The following is a 19525-nucleotide window of genomic DNA, read 5'->3' as shown; positions in this document are numbered from 1 at the left end:
AAATTATTATCAAATTTTTTTTTTCGAAATCAATTTAAAAACACTTTCATCTTATTCCTTGTCGGTTCCTGATTCCAAAAATATATAGATATGATATGTTTGGATTAAAAACACGCTCAGAAAGTTAAAACAAAGAGAGGTACAGAAAAGCGTGCTATCCTTCTCAGCGCAACGAATACCCCGCTCTTCTTGTCAATTCCACGTGTTCTGTGAGTTCGACAGCTACTTGACTAAATATTGTATTTTCGCCTTACGCGACTTGTTAGTTTTATCCAGATCTCAAATTAATTTCGTAAAGTCTAACTCGGTACAGCACCAGATTTGTTTCCCCTTTTCTCCTTTACGTCTTCAAAGCAAAAGGGAGACAGCAAAGACAAGTTGTTTATCCGAGTAGTCTCCCCTGTAATGGCGCCGCCACGCTGCCTTGCATCATGGGAAATGGCCACTTGCACCGCGACTTCCGCCTGCAAGGAACTGCGCTCTTTTCAACCACCCCACCGGCCAGTATCAAACGTTGGGGAGCCTGGGCTTGAGATTGTCATTTCCTGGCAATAATCACTCAGTCTGACACAGGAGACGGTCACCATGGCAACGGCACGAGCTAAGTATCCAGAGATGTGTATCTGGCGGCTGGCGCCAAGCGTGTTCCGATGGCGAGATGGGAAGACGGGGGCTGACACAACAAGGAGGGGCCTGTCCCGCCGCCAGGTCTCAACAGCTGCCTTCGGGCTTTAAAACAGGCGGATCGGTTCTGCCCCGGCAAATCATTTACTCCGCTGAAATACGACCGACTTTCCATTATGCGGGGCTTGGAAAAAGCAAACACTGATTGCGTGTAGGGTACGTGTTGTGTGCATGGACTGGCTTTTTCTTTGTGTACCTGACTATTTTGTCTGCTGAGCACCTGAGTGATAACTGTTTGATTCTCACGAATACGAGACGATATTCACATAAAAACACACTTTTCTGTCGAAAAAAAAGTACACAATAAAAGAAAGAAGTTAACACAGATTGCGTGTTGTTTTAAGGGACTCGGTTTCTCTCTGTCTCTCTCCCTGTTTTGTCTGCTGCTGCGTCTATCAAACACATGAAGTATGACTATTTGATTCTCACGATTAAAGGTGAAATGATGTCCACATAAAAAACACTTTTCTATTGAATAACACGTAAACGCTGATAGGTAAGAAGTTCACACCGAGTGCGTATTGCTGGGGGATTCAGTGAATTGGACGGTAGTTCTTAGTTTTTTTGCAATTTAAAAAAAAAATTTTGCTGTTGCATCTATCACACAACTAGGTGACAACTACTTTATTTTCAAGTGAACGAAATATGTCCGGTTAAAGAGAAAAGCATTGCTATTTAATTGAATCCGTGCAAACCAGCTACACATTTGACTGCACGACTAATACATTTATCAGAACTGGTGCAGCATAAGAACGTATCATTTGGGTCTGCACAAGGTTAAGGACTACTTCTCTCCTGGTAGAAGGAGTACTTGGGTCTGCAGTAAAAGTTTATACGATGTTAAATGCTTCCAAGGGATTGTCGTTTCTTTGCTGGCCACTTTTACGTTTGTAAGATTCAGCGGCATACGACACCGAGACAGTCTCGCAAACCCTGCTGTTTGTATAATTACGACGCCAATCCACACAAAAAGTAATTTGTAGTTGGCAAAGGCTTGTTTCGCCATGTTCTATCGTGACAGTCGTGGAGTTTTGTTTAGTTTGAAGGTGATCCCAGCACAAAGGGATGACATGACACTGACAGATCTCAACGGATTGTCTGACAGTCTGCTGGTGCCACCGGAACAAAAGGTGTCTGTCGTCAGTCTATTGTGAGGGTAGCCAAAACTCACCAATGACAAACCGCACACTTGTCAGCCATTTCAAATAAGGATTAGCAGTCGGGCTAAATTTCTCTACGACCGTTCTGCTGTCTCTTGTTGGATACAAGAGGAATATCATCATTACAATGTTGATTAATGTGTTACCTAGGCGTGACACGTAAAATAGCCTATGCGTGACGCGTAACGGCAAGACAGTCGGATACCCGAAGATTCCTCTGTGGCTAATTATGTATCCTTGAATTACATTGTGTTGAACCCACTGTCGTCATTTTCATCTGTAGAAAAATATAGGTTATTTATTGTATCCTAATTAGCATACACATGGGTAAAATATATGTTCAACAGGCGCGATGATTTTGTTAATTGCTCTCAAGATTGGATGTCGAGGTATCTCCCTGGCATTCCGAGTAAAGATTTGCTACTTTGAATGCTGGCAAGCTGTATAGAAACAAAGTCGATCTGCTCGACAAAGTCAATTTGTTGTTGTTGTTGTTGTTGTTGTTGTTGTTGTTGTTGTGTGTGTGTACACAAATAACGACATAAGATTTGATATGCTTGGTTGACAGTTCAGTGTTTGAACGTCTTTCCGTACAATCATAAGCCATTCAACTATTTCAGTGCAAAGGGACAAGCTAAACGTTGACAGACCAGTCCTTCTGTTGTGGCCTGAGGTCGATGAACGCTGAAACGTTGACATGGAATGATAATGAAATAAACTACTCCCTCACACACACAAAGCATCGAGCGGTTGTCATTTTCCGCTAATAAAACGCATGAGGCAGGCCAGTAAACAGTGACTTGGGGCGGAACAAATCAGCAAAAACCTTCCCCGATCACCGGAACAGGCCACCTCTTCGCAATACAAAAAGAAACAAGACAAAAAAACGTGTAACATCCGCTAATACCCTGCATTTGTTTCCGCCCTTCCAGCCTAACAGGCCTGGACAGGGAAGCGTAATAAAAATGAATCCGAGTGGAAGATACAGACGTGTCTGGCACCAAGGGGAAACCACCACACTCTCCGGCCAGCGGAGACCAGAAAGGCAGAAAGCCTCCCGGCGCGCAATGCATAACGGGGCCGTGACAGCGTCGCCATATTGTCTGCGAGGGTCTGACTCGGGCAGACGAGGTCTGAGATTAGCGGCGGGCAGGCCATTGTGTGGGGCGGGAGAGGGGTGGGGGTCAGGAGACGGATTGGTCAGTGGCTAATCGCCTTAATCGTCTGCAGCTCTGACAGCCGGACAATGAACTGGGTCGGGCTTCAGGCGGACACGCTGGAGACACGGGGCTGGCCTGCCTGATCTGATATCCTCGGTCTCGCGGTACTCAGTCTGCGGTGCTGGTTATATGTCCGTCCTGCCGGGTCAGATACGGCTGTATATCATCAGTCTCTGGGTACTGGTTCATGGCTTTACTGGCAGGCTCAGAATTAGATTTTTTGTTTAGTAATGGTTTAGTGCTGGTTGTGTGGGGCTATAGAATTACTAAACTGGATAGCTAGAAAGAGGATAGTAACCTTCGAAGCCGTCCTTTTCTATTTTGATTTAGCTTCTGCTTTCTTTGTTTGCTTCTTTTGTGTGTGTGCTCACGTTGTTTTTTGTGTGTGGTTGTTTTTTTTATTTTTTTTGAATTTTTTTTTATTGTGGTTAAATATTAATTGAGAACCACTGAGTTGGGCAAACTTTGCAACAAAAAGCTTCGACCCGCTATTACAAAAGGAAAAAGGCCGGGTGGTTTGAATGATCAAGTTGAAGTGATTGAAAAACGCCGAAGCACAATGTCAATGAGGCAGTCTGGCAGAGCAGTCTTCACGTAGTTGCTGTCCACGGGCTTTGTTGTTGGCGGGTAAAAGGGGGTGGGGGTGGGGAAGGGAACAACAACAGTATTCGATACTATGCATATCGCATTAGGATCCGCTCTTCGATATTATACATACCACCATTTCATACACTAAGCCTTACGGATGAATCAAGAAATTCAAGGGACAAAAGAGTAAGTCATCCAAAAGTACAGTTCTGTAAAAAAAAATAAAAAATAAAAAAAATAAAAAAAACACACACTTATAATCTGATTACAGGTTCCAACTAATCCTTCGTGAGACTTTCACATCTGCTCAACGACATTTTGCATGGTGTAATGAACAAGGCAGGTGAGAGAAGGGGCTGACTTTCTCGTTACCGGCTTCGGGTTTCATCTGGTTTTGTTGGTCTGCACAAACTAAGCTTTATCTATCCCAGCAGTGTTTTTTTTACGCGCTCACTCCGAGGAGCATGGGCTAACGTCAGTCGGTCTGTCCGATGGTTAACAAATTAGTTCTTCAAAAACATGTGTATATCACATGCAATGTGCTTCACAGCCAATAAGTGTCTCACCTGACATATTTTTTTAGCGTGCGTAACGAGTTGGGCGATCACAGACATAAAATACATCACATTTACTAAGAATTAAGGATTGCACTTAAAACTAACAACACTAAACCGCATCAGTCACATTTACTAAGAATTTAGAGTTGCACTGAAACACATCTAAAAATCCTAAGCAGTCTCTATACTGATTTGGTTTTATAGATATGCACTCTGATGTGCGTGCGTGCGTGCGTGAGTGCGTGCGTGCGTGCGTGCGTGTGTGTGCGTACGTGCGTGTGTATGTGTGTGTGTGTGTGTGTGTGTATGTGTGTGTGTGTGTGTATGTGTGTGTTCAATTTCTTCTGACAGTCACGGATTAAATTAGGTCACTCGCTTTTTTCCAAAACGTCAAAACCATAATTATTCGCGGATCTTACACAGTTTATATTGTCTTTTGTATCTGAAACAGGACATCAGTTGATAATTGCTGTCTTTTCTGAGCGCGAACCGTGTTCTTTAATGTGAATCAGCGAATGATAAAGCCTGTGTGTAACTTTCAATGTGTATTGTATTCTGTTTTTCTTTCTGTTCATCTTCTGCTATCTCATAATGCATGTCTCAAGCTCATTATGTATTGCTTTGTATTCTTGTAATACCTGCTCATGAAAGTAGACACCCATGACAGCCAATGGCAAACCACGTTCTGTCATGTGAATTATAATTAGCGTGCTCAATGCCTGCGTGTGAGTTTATTTCCTCCTTTCCTCCTTTCTGTTCTGTTTCTTGAAAAATGCGACTTAAGAATTGTATTGCCTTTTGAACCATGCAACTTGAACAAGTTCTCTTCGGTTACGTCAATGTACGTGATTAACGACTATGTGTAATAAGTTTTGTTTCTTTGTTTCTCTCCTTCATTCGTTTATTTTCAGTTTCTCCTCCTTTCTTTCGTTCTTTCTTTCTTATATTTATTCTTCTTTCTTCCTATCTTTTTACATTTAGTCAAGTTTTGACTAAATGTTTTAACATAGAGGGGGAATCGAGACGAGGGTCATGGTGTATGTGTGTGTGTGTGTGTGTGTGTGTGTGTGTGTGTGTGTGTGTGTGTGTGTGTGTGTGTCTGTCTGTCTGGATTAAAAACAAGCTCTGAAAATTAAAAGTATAAACATTATGATCAAAATTAAATTTCCGAAATCGATTTAAAAACAATTTCATCTTTTTCCTTGTCGGTTCCTGATTCCAAAAACATATAGATATGATATGTTTGGATTAAAAACACGCTCACAAAGTTAAAACGAAGAGAGGTACAGAAAAGCGTGCTATGCAGCACAGCGAAACCACTACCGCGCTGAAGAGGCTCGTCAGTTTCACTCCGTTTTGCACAAGTGCGTTCAGTTTTATTCTGTGAGTTCCACAGCTTGACTAAATGTAGTAATTTCGCATTACGTGACTTGTTTCTTCCTTTCTTTCTTTCTTGTTTTCTTTCTTTCTTTCTCCCTTCTTTTTTTCATTTTTCATAATTATGTTGCTATACTCACTCATGCCGTCAAGATCGTATATCTGGCGTTATGTATGTTACGCGTTTAATTGGGTGGTTTTCAACATGGCGGCAGGGTGTCGCAGGCGGGCGTTTATTATCTGGAATCAGCGGAGACCTTACTTCACCCTCAGCATGCAGAGCTGGCTTTTTTCGTCAGCGTGTCACAATACTGGCGTCACTCTTAATCTCACGCTTTTCATTTCCATACAGCAGGTGCACTCATCTGTGATTTTGATACGGTGGTTGGTGAGCGATTTAATCATTTATCAGTGAGCTTGAGCTTGTTGTTGATCCTTAACATGTATTATGTTGAATTATCTATGAATTCCCGTATCGTCCGCCAAACCAAATATGATATTGCACAGTTTAAGATCACGTTTATAAGCTTTGCTTGTTGTGCTCCATTTACTAATTGATTGTATGCGGTTTTGTTGTATGTAATTTTGCTGAATAAAACTGTTTAAACCAATTGTTGAATAAACACTGTTTAAACCATAAAAAGGAAATACTGCTTTGTATTGGGTTGGGAATGGATGTGATGATACTCTAGTTTGCTAGTTGACTGTCCGTGTGTTGATGCTGCACTATCTACCATATTTGGTTAAAATGCGAGTTTTACCTTATACGGCTGTTTCCTTTTCATTTACCCGATGTTCCATGCAAAAGAACCGATTTTCATTTTTGCGTCATAATTTGTTATTTTGCAGACAGACATACTGTTCTTGTTTTCTCGTCCTTTTTTTTTTAGAAATGGCACTGCGGATTCGACAGACATACACAGAGAGAGAGAGAGAGAGAGAGAGAGAGAGAGAGAGAGAGAGAGACTCGGAGAGAGAGACAGAGAGAGAGAGAGACAGAGAGAGAGAGACAGAGAGAGAGAGAGACAGAGAGAGAGACAGAGAGAGAGAGAGACACACACACACACACACATCCACCCACACACTCGCACACTTGTTTCTTCACACTGATGCATTGAAAATGTGCGCCCACCTCTGCAACCACCTGTGGCACCTGTGTTGCACCACACTTTGAAGTAATCCCACACTTTGAAGTAAATTACTTCAAAGTGTGGGGATGTGCCCCACACTTTGAAGTAAACCCATTTTTTACTTCAAAGTGTGGGGGGATCTTCCCACACTTTGAAGTAAACTCAGTTTTTACTTCAAAGTGTGGGGGGATCTTCCCACACTTTGAAGTAACTTACTTCAAAGCGTGGGACTTTTGCATCGCCTGTTTGAGCCTGATGATTTTGTCAAAAAAAAATGGCAAAGTCTTTTGGATGAGTGAACAGAAAAAGTGAGCGAGCCAAGAAACACAGTGATGTTTATTATCAACCCAAAGCAATGACCTATTGTTGAGTGTGACGAAAACACGTGGTGACGATTTTAGAACATGTGGGGTCACGCGGAGACTATCTGAGAACACTCGGGCTCATTCGGCACGATTTTACAAGCATGGGCTCCCTGGAACATGTCCCCACTACGACAACTCCCCCACCAAATGTCCCCACTGTCGCAATTTCCCGCCAAATGTCTGCATCTGCGATAATTCTTCTCCAAATATACCAACTGCGATAATTCCCCGCCGAATATCCCAACTGCGACAATTCCCCGCGAAATGTTGCCACTCGCCCTGGAAAATGTCCCCACCACGACAGTTCCCCGCCAAATGCCCCCACTACGACAACTACCCGCCAAATGTCCCTCACTGCGACAATTCCCCACCAAGTGTCTCCCACTGCGACATTTCCCCGCCAAAATGTCCCCACTACGACAATTTCACACCAAGTGTCTCCCACTGCGACATTTCCCCGCCAAATGTTCCCACTACGACAATTCCCCGCCAAATGGCCTCCACTGCGACAATTCCCCGCCCAACGTCCCCACTACGACAATTCGTCTTCAAATGTTCCCAGTACAATTCCCCGCCAAATGTCCCCACTACGACAATTCCCCGCAAAATATCCCCACTGCAACAACTCCCCACCAAGTGTCCTCCGCTGCGACAATTACCCGCCAAATGTCCCCACTACGACAGTTCGTCGCCAAACGGCCCCACTACGACAATTAGTCGCCAAATGGCCCCACTACGACAATTCCCCGCCAAATGTCTCCCCCTTCGACAATTACTCGCCAAAAATCCCCACTGCGACAATTCCCCACGAAGTGTCCCCCACTGCGACAATTCCCCGCCAAATGTCCCCACTGCGACAATCCTCCCTGGAAATGTCCCAACTGCGACAATCCTCCCTGGAAATGTCCCAACTGCGACAATCCTACCCCCCACCTTCTTATCAAAAGAAAAGAAAACAAAAGAAAGAGGAAATAACATGCATGTGTAGGCCAGGTGTGTTGCACCACACTTTGAAGTAATCCCACACTTTAAAGTAAATTACTTCACAGTGTGGGAAGATCCCCCCACACTTTGAAGTAAAAACTGAGTTTACTTCAAAGTGTGGGAAGATCCCCCCACACTTTGAAGTAAAAAATGGGTTTACTTCAAAGTGAGGGGCACATCCCCACACTTTGAAGTAATTTACTTCAAAGTGTGGGATTACTTCAAAGTGTGGTGCAACACACCTGACCTACACATGCATGTTATTTCCTCTTTCTTTTGTTTTCTTTTCTTTTGATAAGAAGGTGGCCAAAAGCCGATCACCTGAGGTATGCCCAACATATCGATAGAATGAAGGATAATATTTGTGCCTGCGACAACCCTGACGCTGTCGCCAGTGACCCGTGACTCCTGACCGGGAATGCAGGGACAGTGCCGCATTGCACTTGCCGCTGACTTCAGAACGCACGTGGAAGACGAGTTATGTACAAACGCTGTGATTTGATGGGCATACAGACACTAAAGACTGTAACCAAATCGCATTCGATTCGCGCGTGATAACAACGGCGGAAATACAAACTGTAAACAGACCAAGTGTTGGACTGAAGAAATAACATCGTTATCCATGATATTATCCAATGAACATATCGCGATCGTTTCGTCAGTTAGTCTTTATTCATTTATTCGCGTCTGCGAGTTTGATGAACTTGATTGAGCCGGACCAAACGACGATGGACACGTAGAGCTACAGAACGATGAAGTCACCAGATAAGAGAACTCCATCAGAGAGAGCTGTTTTCAGGGGCCCTGTTCCGTGTGTTTAGGGCATTCTGAGCAACGGACCACCAGTCTATCAAGTCAGCTAGGCCTACCGTGCACCCCTCTCAGGATCCAGCTTCAGTAGGCTAGAGATATCATTGGGGTATACTGAACACGTTTTATCAAGTTCGCGACGAAAAACCTCATTCCCACTACTACTGCTTATGCCCCTTTGTTTAAGGGTACCCCCTCGAACGCTAAATTTATCTGTGAAATCACAACAATGCAAAAATGAGGGGGGTGCACGGTAGGCCCAGCTGGCTTGGAGCCTACACAGGGGAGCATGGAAACCTAACCGTTATCTGATGGTCCGTATCACCGTGTCCCGCTAAATCTGCCTTTTGATACCGTGTAAAATTGGATTGTGTGGGTCTAATAGAGACAAGTCACGCGAGCTATCTACAGACTGAACAAAGTTTGCTTGCAAGTCAAGATTGCCTACCCTGTTTCTGAACCAAGGACCACCGTGGAGCATTGGAACCAAGGACCACAGTGGAGCATTGGAACCAAGGACCACAGTGGAGCATTGGAACCAAGGACCACAGTGGAGCATTAGAACCAAGGACCACAGTGGAGCATTGGAACCAAGGACCACAGTGGAGCATTGGAACCAAGGACCACAGTGGAGCATTGGAACCAAGGACCACAGTGGAGCATTGGAAACAAGGACCACAGTGGAGCATTGGAACCAAGGACCACAGTGGAGCATTAGAACCAAGGACCACAGTGGAGCATTGGAACCAAGGACCACAGTGGAGCATAGGAACCAAGGACCACAGTGGAGCATTAGAACCAAGGACCACAGTGGAGCATTGGAACCAAGGACCACAGTGGAGCATTGGAACCAAGGACCACAGTGGAGCATTGGAACCAAGGACCACAGTGGAGCATTGGAACCAAGGACCACAGTGGAGCATTGGAACCAAGGACCACAGTGGAGCATAGGAACCATGCAAGGACCACAGTGGAGCTTTAGAACCAAGGACCACAGTGGAGCATTAGAACCAAGGACCACAGTGGAGCATTAGAACCAAGGACCACAGTGGAGCATTAGAACCAAGGACCACAGTGGAGCATTGGAACCAAGGACCACAGTGGAGCATTAGAACCAAGGACCACAGTGGAGCTTTAGAACCAAGGACCACAGTGGGGCATTAGAACCAAGGACCACAGTGGAGCATTAGAACCAAGGACCACAGTGGAGCATTAGAACCAAGGACCACAGTGGAGCATTAGAACCAAGGACCACAGTGGAGCATTAGAACCAAGGACCACAGTGGAGCATTAGAACCAAGGACCACAGTGGAGCATTAGAACCAAGGACCACAGTGGAGCATTAGAACCAAGGACCACAGTGGAGCATTAGAACCAAGGACCACAGTGGAGCATTAGAACCAAGGACCACAGTGGAGCATTAGAACCAAGGACCACAGTGGAGCTTTAGAACCAAGGACCACAGTGGGGCATTGGAACCAAGGACCACAGTGGAGCATAGGAACCAAGGACCACAGTGGAGCATTAGAACCAAGGACCACAGTGGAGCATTAGAACCAAGGACCACAGTGGAGCATTGGAACCAAGGACCACAGTGGAGCATTGGAACCAAGGACCACAGTGGAGCATTGGAACCAAGGACCACAGTGGAGCATTGGAAACAAGGACCACAGTGGAGCATTGGAACCAAGGACCACCGTGGAGCATTGGAACCTAACCGTTCACGTTAAACTCTTCCACTTGAGAACACACTTGTGTAACAAGTTTTGAACACTTTGTGACATAGTGCATAGTTCTACTAGCAAAAGAGCATCAAAATGATAAACACATCGTGGTCACAAGTGTTCATGTGAACCCAAGTGACCACTATGTGTGCTACTTTTGCTGGTAGAACTATCTACTATGTCAAAAAGGGTTCAAAATTTGTTACAGAAATGTAGAGTGTTTCATTTTCATTACTTTATTGTCCCATCGCTGGGAAATTCGGGTCGCTTCCTCCCCGGGGCAGTGGAAAGCTAGCAGCGGAGTCGCGCTACCTAGGTGTCTGCGTGTTTAGGTGTATTCAGCCACCTGCACTTATGGCAGAATGACCAAGGTCTTTTACGTGCCATTGTGGTGACACGGGGGTGGGACATGGCTCCCGTCTCTGGGTCTGCACATAAAGTTGACCCGTGTCCGTCCCGTGTTGTGTCATGGACCGTATCACCGCGTGTACCGTTAAATCTGTCTTTTGAGACCGTGCAAGATTGGTTGGCGACAAGTCACGTGAGCTATCTGCAGAACTTTGCATACCGTTTCTAAAGTAGATACGGGCCACAGTGAAGCATTGAAACGGAACCGTTATCTACTGAACTGCATCGCCCTGTGTGAAAGTTTGTTTTGTTCGGTATAATCAGCAGCAAGTCCCACCACGGACTGTGGAAAACAAAGCGTTCAATCGGCTGCTGCAGCTAGCTGCACAATCAGCAGCAAGTCCCACCACGGACTGTGGAAAACAAAGCGTTCAATCGGCTGCTGCAGCTAGCTGCACAATCAGCAGCAAGTCCCACCACGGACTGTGGAAAACAAAGCGTTCAATCGGCTGCTGCAGCTAGCTGCACAATCAGCAGCAAGTCCCACCACGGACTGTGGAAAACAAAGCGTTCAATCGGCTGCTGCAGCTAGCTGCACAATCAGCAGCAAGTCCCACCACGGACTGTGGAAAACAAAGCGTTCAATCGGCTGCTGCAGCTAGCTGCACAATCAGCAGCAAGGTGTGAACAACGGAATAGGAAGTCCGTCCTAACATGGTCTTTTCTGCTTCCCCAACTCAATCAATCAATCAATGAGGCTTATATCGCGCATATTCCGTGGGTACAGTTCTAGGCGCTCTGCAGTGATGCCGTGTGAGATGAAATTTTATACGGCCAGTAATTGCAGCCATTTCGGCGCATATTTACCTTTCACGGCCTATTATTCCAAGTCACACGGGTATAGGTAGACAATTATTAACTGTGCCCAAGCAATTTTGCCAGGAAAGACCCTTTTGTCAATCGTGGGATCTTTAACGTGCACACCCAATGCAGTGTACACGGGGGGGGGAGTCACGTTCGGACACCGAAGAGAGTCTGCACACAAAGATGACTCTGAAATAAATCAAATCAAGGTTTCCTTCTCTTCTCTTTTCTTTTGCGCGCGTGGGTGAAACCTCCTTCGTTCACTCGAATTCGGGCCTATTACGACTTGACTTTCACACGTGCGCGCGTGCGTGCATGCGTGCGTGCAAGCGTTGTTTTGTTTATTGACCCCCCTCCCCACCCCCCTCGCGGGTCAAGGCAGTCATACTTCGTTGTTTGGTGCGGTTTTGTTTTGTTTAACTCTGCTGTCTTTGTTAAGTCTTTTAGGAAGAGGATTTAAATGCCAGGGCCTGAATGCATAGCCCCTCCATACTTTTAGGATTTCATAGCGCTATGGAGCGCATAGCTATGAAACGCACTATAGAACTCAGCGGTCCGCATGCATGAGGTCAAATAGTGCCTGCAATAACTAAGACCGGCTCTATTTTTAACACGTAGATAGTGGAAGGGATTCCCCGTCATCCCAGGCTGTGTGGTCTGCGCAAGCGCATGCGTGATGCTTCGCGGCGGGTCAGTTTTACACCATTTGCCGCAGACAGTTTGGAAAGCCCGTCTCCTGATAAAACTTGGCTTTCGTGGTTTGGAAACTATATCCATTTCGGTACCCTCGCCATAAAGGTATAAGTCACTCTCTTGCTGGTTCTGCATGCTGTGTTTGATGTTATAAATTCCCGTATTATTATTATTATTATTATTATTATTATTATTATTATTATTATTATTATTATTATTTTGTACCGCGATCAGTTCGCCACACACATCTTGAAAAGATCCGCACGCGTAAAAACTGACTCAAACACGACTACAAAGTCAAGATAACCCGCAGAACCGGCGGCAATGCACCCTTTCGATTCGGCAGTTCGAGTTGCTCTTACAGTTCATCCGTGATTGCAAGAATGTCCTGCCGACGAAAGCGGAATTTTCTGTACAGTTCCACGTCGTCGTAACGATTCAGTGGATGTAGGCGGTCAAGAAAGATCCGGTTGCTTCTCAAATTTCTTCTCATCCTGAATCGGCATGAAAGCAGCCGCCATTTTAAACGCTCCAATAGCCGGTTCCATAACTCTTATTGGAAGGAGGGGCCTGCTATAACTTTATGGATGGCATAAGGCTCTATGCGCGGTCCATGCATTAGAAATAAGAGACTTTATGGAGTCCACAGACTTTATTGCAGTGACGTCATCAATTTAGGCTCCTATGGAGGGGCTATGCATTCCGGTCCTGACCTCTGGACACACTCCAGGCCCTAGCTCGGCCTGGGACCTGCAGCAGTAGCTGTGAGTGAAGACGAGGAGCCGGTTTCATGGACTCGCGGTGGTCACACTGACAGTCGGATCACCGCCTTCGTCGTCCGACTGCGGTTGTCCGAAAGCGGTGCCAGGGAAGGGCAGCAATGTACTCTGCCGGGTAACTCTTCTGGCTAGCTTGAGGTATTTTCAGACTTTTGGCTCAATTCAGACTTTTTTGTGAGCTCCAAGACCTAATTTCAGAGCTGTATCTGTGCTCCATCCTCTGAATTAGTGTATTACTTAGGAACCATAGGTAATTTTCAGACTTTTTCGTGTATCCTTGTTCATATTTCTGTTCATGCGAAGAAGCACAGTCGGCCAAATGAAATCATTTTATGAAACACGATTTCGTTGAGGGATTACTGCACTTCATACGTTCACCTGCAGTGGTTGACCGACAACGTTGCCGGCCCCAGTGTCAGAGAGAGATGATCAAGACAGGGCGGTGCCGGAGTGTGACCGCCACCTCTGCCCTGCACGCCCCGGGCGGCGCCTGAGCGACACTTGAACTTGATGGATGTCAATTGGATGGAGACCTCCACAGACCCTCCCAGACCCTCGACACTTCCTCGGCTTGACCCCTTCACTTTTTGTCCATCTGTGTGTGCTCTTCAAGCCACCCAGCGTTCGCGGCCCACGTGGCGGACATGTGTCCGCTCCGCCCAATTCGATTTTGCGTTTTTAAGGACAATTTCGAAGAAAAACAACAAATTTCGATTCCTTATTTCTGCTTTTCTTTCTTTCTTCGTGAGTGACAGGACATCACTTTGTGCGGGGTAGGGGGTTGAGGGCATAGTGGACCGTTTGCAGATAGCCGCCACGCATAGGATTATGTTCCGCTTATTTATATGGAGCGCAGAGGGAGCAGAACTGCAAGAAAACATGCAGGAAAGTCAATCTGAAAAAATTATCATAATTGACACTCCGGATTTGTGGGAAACAGGTGAGTATGGAGAAAGGGGAGATCTTTTACTTGGACTTATGTGAACATTAGCGGTGAAGACAAAAAGGGGAGACTGATTAGTGATGCCAATGATAAACGGGAAAAGGGTCAATCATTCAGGCAATTTGTTGGAGATTTGTTAACGGGGAAAAGGGAAATCATTCAGGCAACAATGGAGGAGAATGGTGAACGGAGAAAAGGGGAAATCATTCAGGCAACAATGGAGGAGAATGGTGAACGGAGAAAATGGAAATCATTCAGGCATGCAACTTTAAATGTCAGGGGCGGATCAGTTCATTTTATGGGGGGGGGGTTCCAAAAGTATATTGTGAAGATATGGGTGTGAAGGCGCGAAGCGCCGAGCCGACGGCGCAAAGTGCCTAGCTTGCTTGGGGGGTCCGGGGGCATAACCCCCCGGAAAATGTTGAAAAAAAGGATGCAAAATGGTGCAATCTGGTGCATTCTGAGGATGATCATTACCAGTTTCCGGCAGCAGATTTTGTCACTGATTAATCCCCAAGACAATCTGTCTCGTTTCCAATTTCCCCCTCGATGAATTCGGCGAAATGGTATTGGAGGGAATTTTTGTTTTCCCTTAAGATGTCCCGAAATTGTTCTCTGAGCCCCTGCATTCTTGCAGTTGAGCCGTTCAAACCTGGGTTGAAGTCGGTGGCCCCTTTCAAAAAGGGTACACACCGGTTCTTAACCACAGCGAAACAATCGATAACACTCGCAATCAAGAAGAACCGGTGTGTACCCTTTTTGAAAGGGGCCACCGAGGGGGAAATTGGAAACGAGACAGAAACCATCAAATGTCTCCGCGACGAAGCCCTCGCCATCGCGGGTAAAGATGAAGAAGCCCTCAACATGCTGAAACTCAGCCTCCAAAAATTCATCAAGGATGAACAAACTTTGGTACAACGCCACCGTGACTACGAGGAAGACAGAGAAAGACGCGAACACCGCAACCAACAACGAAAACGGCCACGGGACTACTCAACAAGTATCTACAGAATCCCCAAGCTGCCAAAGCGACAATAGGCAAAACTTTTGTCTAAAACCTACACTCCGGTCTGCCCTCGGGCGGACCACCCTCATCTTCCAAAAAGGGATGAATTGTTTCGTTGCTAAACCACCTTATGAAACAACCAACACACTCCCTCCCCCTGTCAACCTGTACATACAGTACACAGACAAAATAATGAGAAGGGTTGAACAAACAACCACACCACTCCCCACATTTACCTGTACCATCAGTACACACAACAATACGGAGAAGCCTCAATCACTGAGAGGACAGTACACACAAATACACCCAAACAAGGGAAATGAAAAATAGTCATCTATAAATGATTATTCTCAATCGAGAAACAAAGTGATGAGGATATGGGTTTGAATAGTTGTCCCCTGACGAGGTTCAGTTTCCCCAGAACACCTCTATAAAATCACAAACAAGCTATCCTAACAATTTGAAACTGTAAATATTGCCGAAAAGTACTATAATTGGGAGAGGTACTTAGGGATCTCTGGGCTGCCTACAGCATTTGCCGGGGGTTTGGCAGACCCTTGATTTTTTACCCCCTAGGAAGTGCTCATGGATGCAGAATCATTTGTCTGCAAACTCTACAACCCGAACACCCAGCACACGTCCACACAGCCGCTGCGATGCGACGTTTTCCACAGCGTGAAGAAAACGCTTGAGAACTTCCCCCACACACAAGATGCTTTGAACCTACACATCAAGAGATCTCACTACCAGGCACTTGTGTGGAGGCGGGCTCTGGAAACTAAGCCACACCTACCGGCTGTTGTCAACAGTGGATAGAAGCTGATCACGAAGGAGACTGGCGACGTGATTGAGCCCATCCTGCTGAGTCGTGCACCCACAACTGACACAAGACAACGTTTTCTCGAGCTCATAGATTGTGGCTGCACATCTTGTGCTACAAGACGCTGCAGATGTTGGTCCAGTGGACAGGGATGCACAAGAGCATGCCGATGCAAACATTGCAGAAACCCACACACTTTGGCAGGGCTACGCAACTAAGCCTTGAAATACCACTTTGTGTCTGAGAAACTATTGTTCTGTTTCCATGGAGGCAAGTAGCCTGTCATACTCAGTGATCCAGAAGCGACAAATCGTTTCTTATAATGTTACATACCCATTATTGTGCCATCATTACATGTTCATTGCTAAAAAAGGGAAGACCTAACGAGTGTAATGCATAAACGTTTGTGCATCATGTTGTACTATCAGTGGTATTTGACATTGTTCTTGTGTATTGAAGAGTCAGAGTTGTTGTGTACTGAAAGTGCATAATTAGCATGATAATTATGCTATATAGTATCATTGGTATTTCAGAAGTATTACAATTTTCAGTTTATATCATCACCCAATGTTTGTATTTTCTTGTCATCATTGATTTCAATTTGTTGTTCTCCAAAGCAATATGGAGTAAACTCTTTGGACGCTGATATGGCATTGTCTAAGATAGCAAATTCAGAAAGATAATACTTACTAAATTCGTACATCGCACAGAGCTATTTTGTCAAATATTTAATTTTTGTAAGGAAATGTGAATGTTAGGGTTATTTTTTGTGCCACCATTGACTTTGTCATCATGCAAAACATAGGAATTGACTCCATGTTTTTGAGTTTATCCCAAATACAAGCTGAGATATGAAGAAAAATGTAGATTATGGCGGCCATTTTGAAAAGTGTCATGGCGGCCATAAATATCCAAATTCAGAATGTCCACCTACTTAGATCATGTTTATTCTTGCATATTTGAATTCTTCATGTCAAAATACATATTTGTAGCCCTTTAGTTTGTCACTTTAGTCCATATAACACGTGAGATATGGCCCGCATAAGATTTTCAGGCGGCCATTTTGAAAAGTGTCATGGCGGCCAAACAAACCAAATTCAGAATGTCCACCTACCTAGACTACACTACTCCACGTCCAGACTCTCCATTGAGACCAGGTGGATGCTTGTAACCCTCAACGTTTAGCGTCCCATTTTTTTGGCAAGCTACAGATTTCAGCTACCCGATTATAAAGGCAGTGATACGGTAGTTGTAGCAAGGTAAGCTCTGGGCAGTGATACGGTAGTGGCAGCAAGGTAATCTAGGGGCAGTGATACGGTAGTTGTGGCAAGGTAAGCTAGGGGCAGTGATACGGTAGTGGCAACAAGGTAAGCTAGTGGCAGTGATACGAAAGTGGCAGCAAGGTAAGCTAGTGGCAGTGATACGGTAGTTGTGGCAAGGTAAGCTAGGGGCAGTGATACGGTAGTGGCAGCAAGGTAATCTAGGGGCAGTGATACGGTAGTTGCAGCAAGGTAAGCTAGGGGCAGTGATACGGTAGTTGTAGCAAGGTAAGCTAGGGGCAGTGATACGGTAGTTGCAGCAAGGTAAGCTAGGGGCAGTGATACGGTAGTTGCAGCAAGGTAAGCTAGGGGCAGTGATACGGTAGTTGCAGCAAGGTAAACTAGGGGCAGTGATACGGTAGTGGCAGCAAGGTAAGGTGCGGTGTGGACGTGGGGCCCGTGCGAGGTGAAAATTGAATATAATGTAACAAAGAGTGGGGAACGAATTTGGGGTGAGATGAGTAGAACGATAGGTGTAACAATTTGAGGGGGGAGGAGGTAGGAAGGTGGTTAATTTAGCGGATTGAGCGGTGTTGGGTTAATAGAATGAGTACGACGGCAGTATGGGCTAAGATGGGCCGGTCAGAGTGTGGGGTGTGGGGTTGGAAGGGGGAGATGCGGGGGTATCAGTGGGACTGGGGTGAAGTTAGTAGGGTAGATAAAGCAAAATGAGATTGGAAAAAGGGGGAGGGGTGTGAAGAGGGAAGGAAGTGGGCGGGTGAAATAAGGATGAGTCCGTGTATCTAGTGAAGAAGGACGAATCAAGCCCGCCCGCCACAATCAATCACAGACCATTATTAAAACCGGAGCGATCAGACGGAACAGTGTAGGCCCAGGTCATTTTCCCGCTCGCCGTGTTGGCGACAGAAGCCTATCATTATGACCTATCTGCAATCTGCGCGCGCACCAGCCGGGCTGCTCTTCTCCTGGCTCCAGTTACCCCCCTTGCCGACAGCTGGGAATAAAAAGCAGCACGCGGTAGCGGGGTTTATCGATGGTAATCTCCCTTGTCTGCCGCCCCATCTCCCCCTCGCTGTATCGCCTGTCGGACCGCTCGGTACAGCACCGCACTCCGGCGCTGCAAACCCTCAATTACCTCCCTTGGGCCAGACAACGGGCTCCGCGCGGGGAACAGGTAATCTCCAGAGTTCGCTCCCTTTTGGAAAAAAAGTTGACTTGTTGAATAAAGTTTTCTTGGCTGAACAAATAGATCTTTGTGTAGGTCTGACGTGAAGATGATAGTGTTGCGTTTTCCTGCCACTTTTCTTGACGCGTTGGGATAAAGGCAACGTGTTTGGCAGGGTGAAAGACGGCCATTTTTCTGTCAGCTAGCCTCGGGGGTGACTTCTTGAATGTCGGGTGCATCCTTTACGTTGGAGTATCTCCTGACTCGTCTTGGACGACGCCTTGGGGTACACAGCAGTCGAGTTCTTTTCCAGGCTGGCGACGTCATGCTTTTCACGCGGTCCTTACAATCAGAGACAGTGGATCCCCCAGATCCTGCTTCAAGTTCTTGGGACTCTCTTCGATCACGACCTCTGCCGTAAATCAGTCTACTCTCACCTCAAGACTGCCTCTTTTTCAGACTTGATGTACTCCACTTCAGTGTTTTGAGGCCCTGAAACAGGGGGAGTCCCAATGTATATAGGTTAAAGCGGAACAGCCGCCGGATTGCCCGCGATGGAATTTTCACGAGGTTCTAGCCATCGACGGTACGAAATGCCGGTGGTTTAGCTCATCATCGACGGATGAAGATATCTGCGGGAGTATCCTTGCAGATCACAAGTAACTATACAGCTACATTGAAGATTGACCAATAAAGCAACAACACTGAAGAAAGGAGAGAAACCCCGCAGTCTTTTTCACCATGGCCACCATGTTTGTAGAACAAGGGAACCGCGATCTATTTCGTCAGGAGATGATACACGATGAAACAAACACATGTTGGAGTTCCAGTTCTGTCACACATGCAGTATAAGTCGACAACACCCACCAACACGTACACATGGCTCCGTCGGTAGCTATCTGCGTGGCCGGGTTCGAGCCCCACATTCGCAGACTCTGTTCAAGGACAACAAGATACTTTTCACGGCCTATTATTCCAAGTCACACGGGTATTTGGTGGACATTTTTTTTATCTATGCCTATGCCATC

General features: G+C 45.9%; 1 protein-coding gene across 1 annotated transcript; it reads left to right on the top strand.

The window, feature by feature from the left end:
- The first annotated feature begins 585 nt into the window (after positions 1-585).
- On the top strand, positions 586-9826 carry LOC138982856 (uncharacterized). The gene is made up of 2 exons (XM_070356225.1): positions 586-708; positions 9341-9826. Exons 1-2 carry the CDS (start codon positions 586-588, stop codon positions 9824-9826), a joined length of 609 nt encoding a protein of 202 aa, XP_070212326.1.
- The last annotated feature ends 9699 nt before the right edge of the window (positions 9827-19525 follow it).

Source organism: Littorina saxatilis, linkage group LG12 (assembly GCF_037325665.1).
Source record: "Littorina saxatilis isolate snail1 linkage group LG12, US_GU_Lsax_2.0, whole genome shotgun sequence".
Lineage (NCBI taxonomy): Eukaryota > Metazoa > Mollusca > Gastropoda > Littorinimorpha > Littorinidae > Littorina > Littorina saxatilis.
The sequence above is the reverse complement of the archived record's forward strand: the minus strand, read 5'-3'. Positions and strand labels throughout refer to the sequence as shown.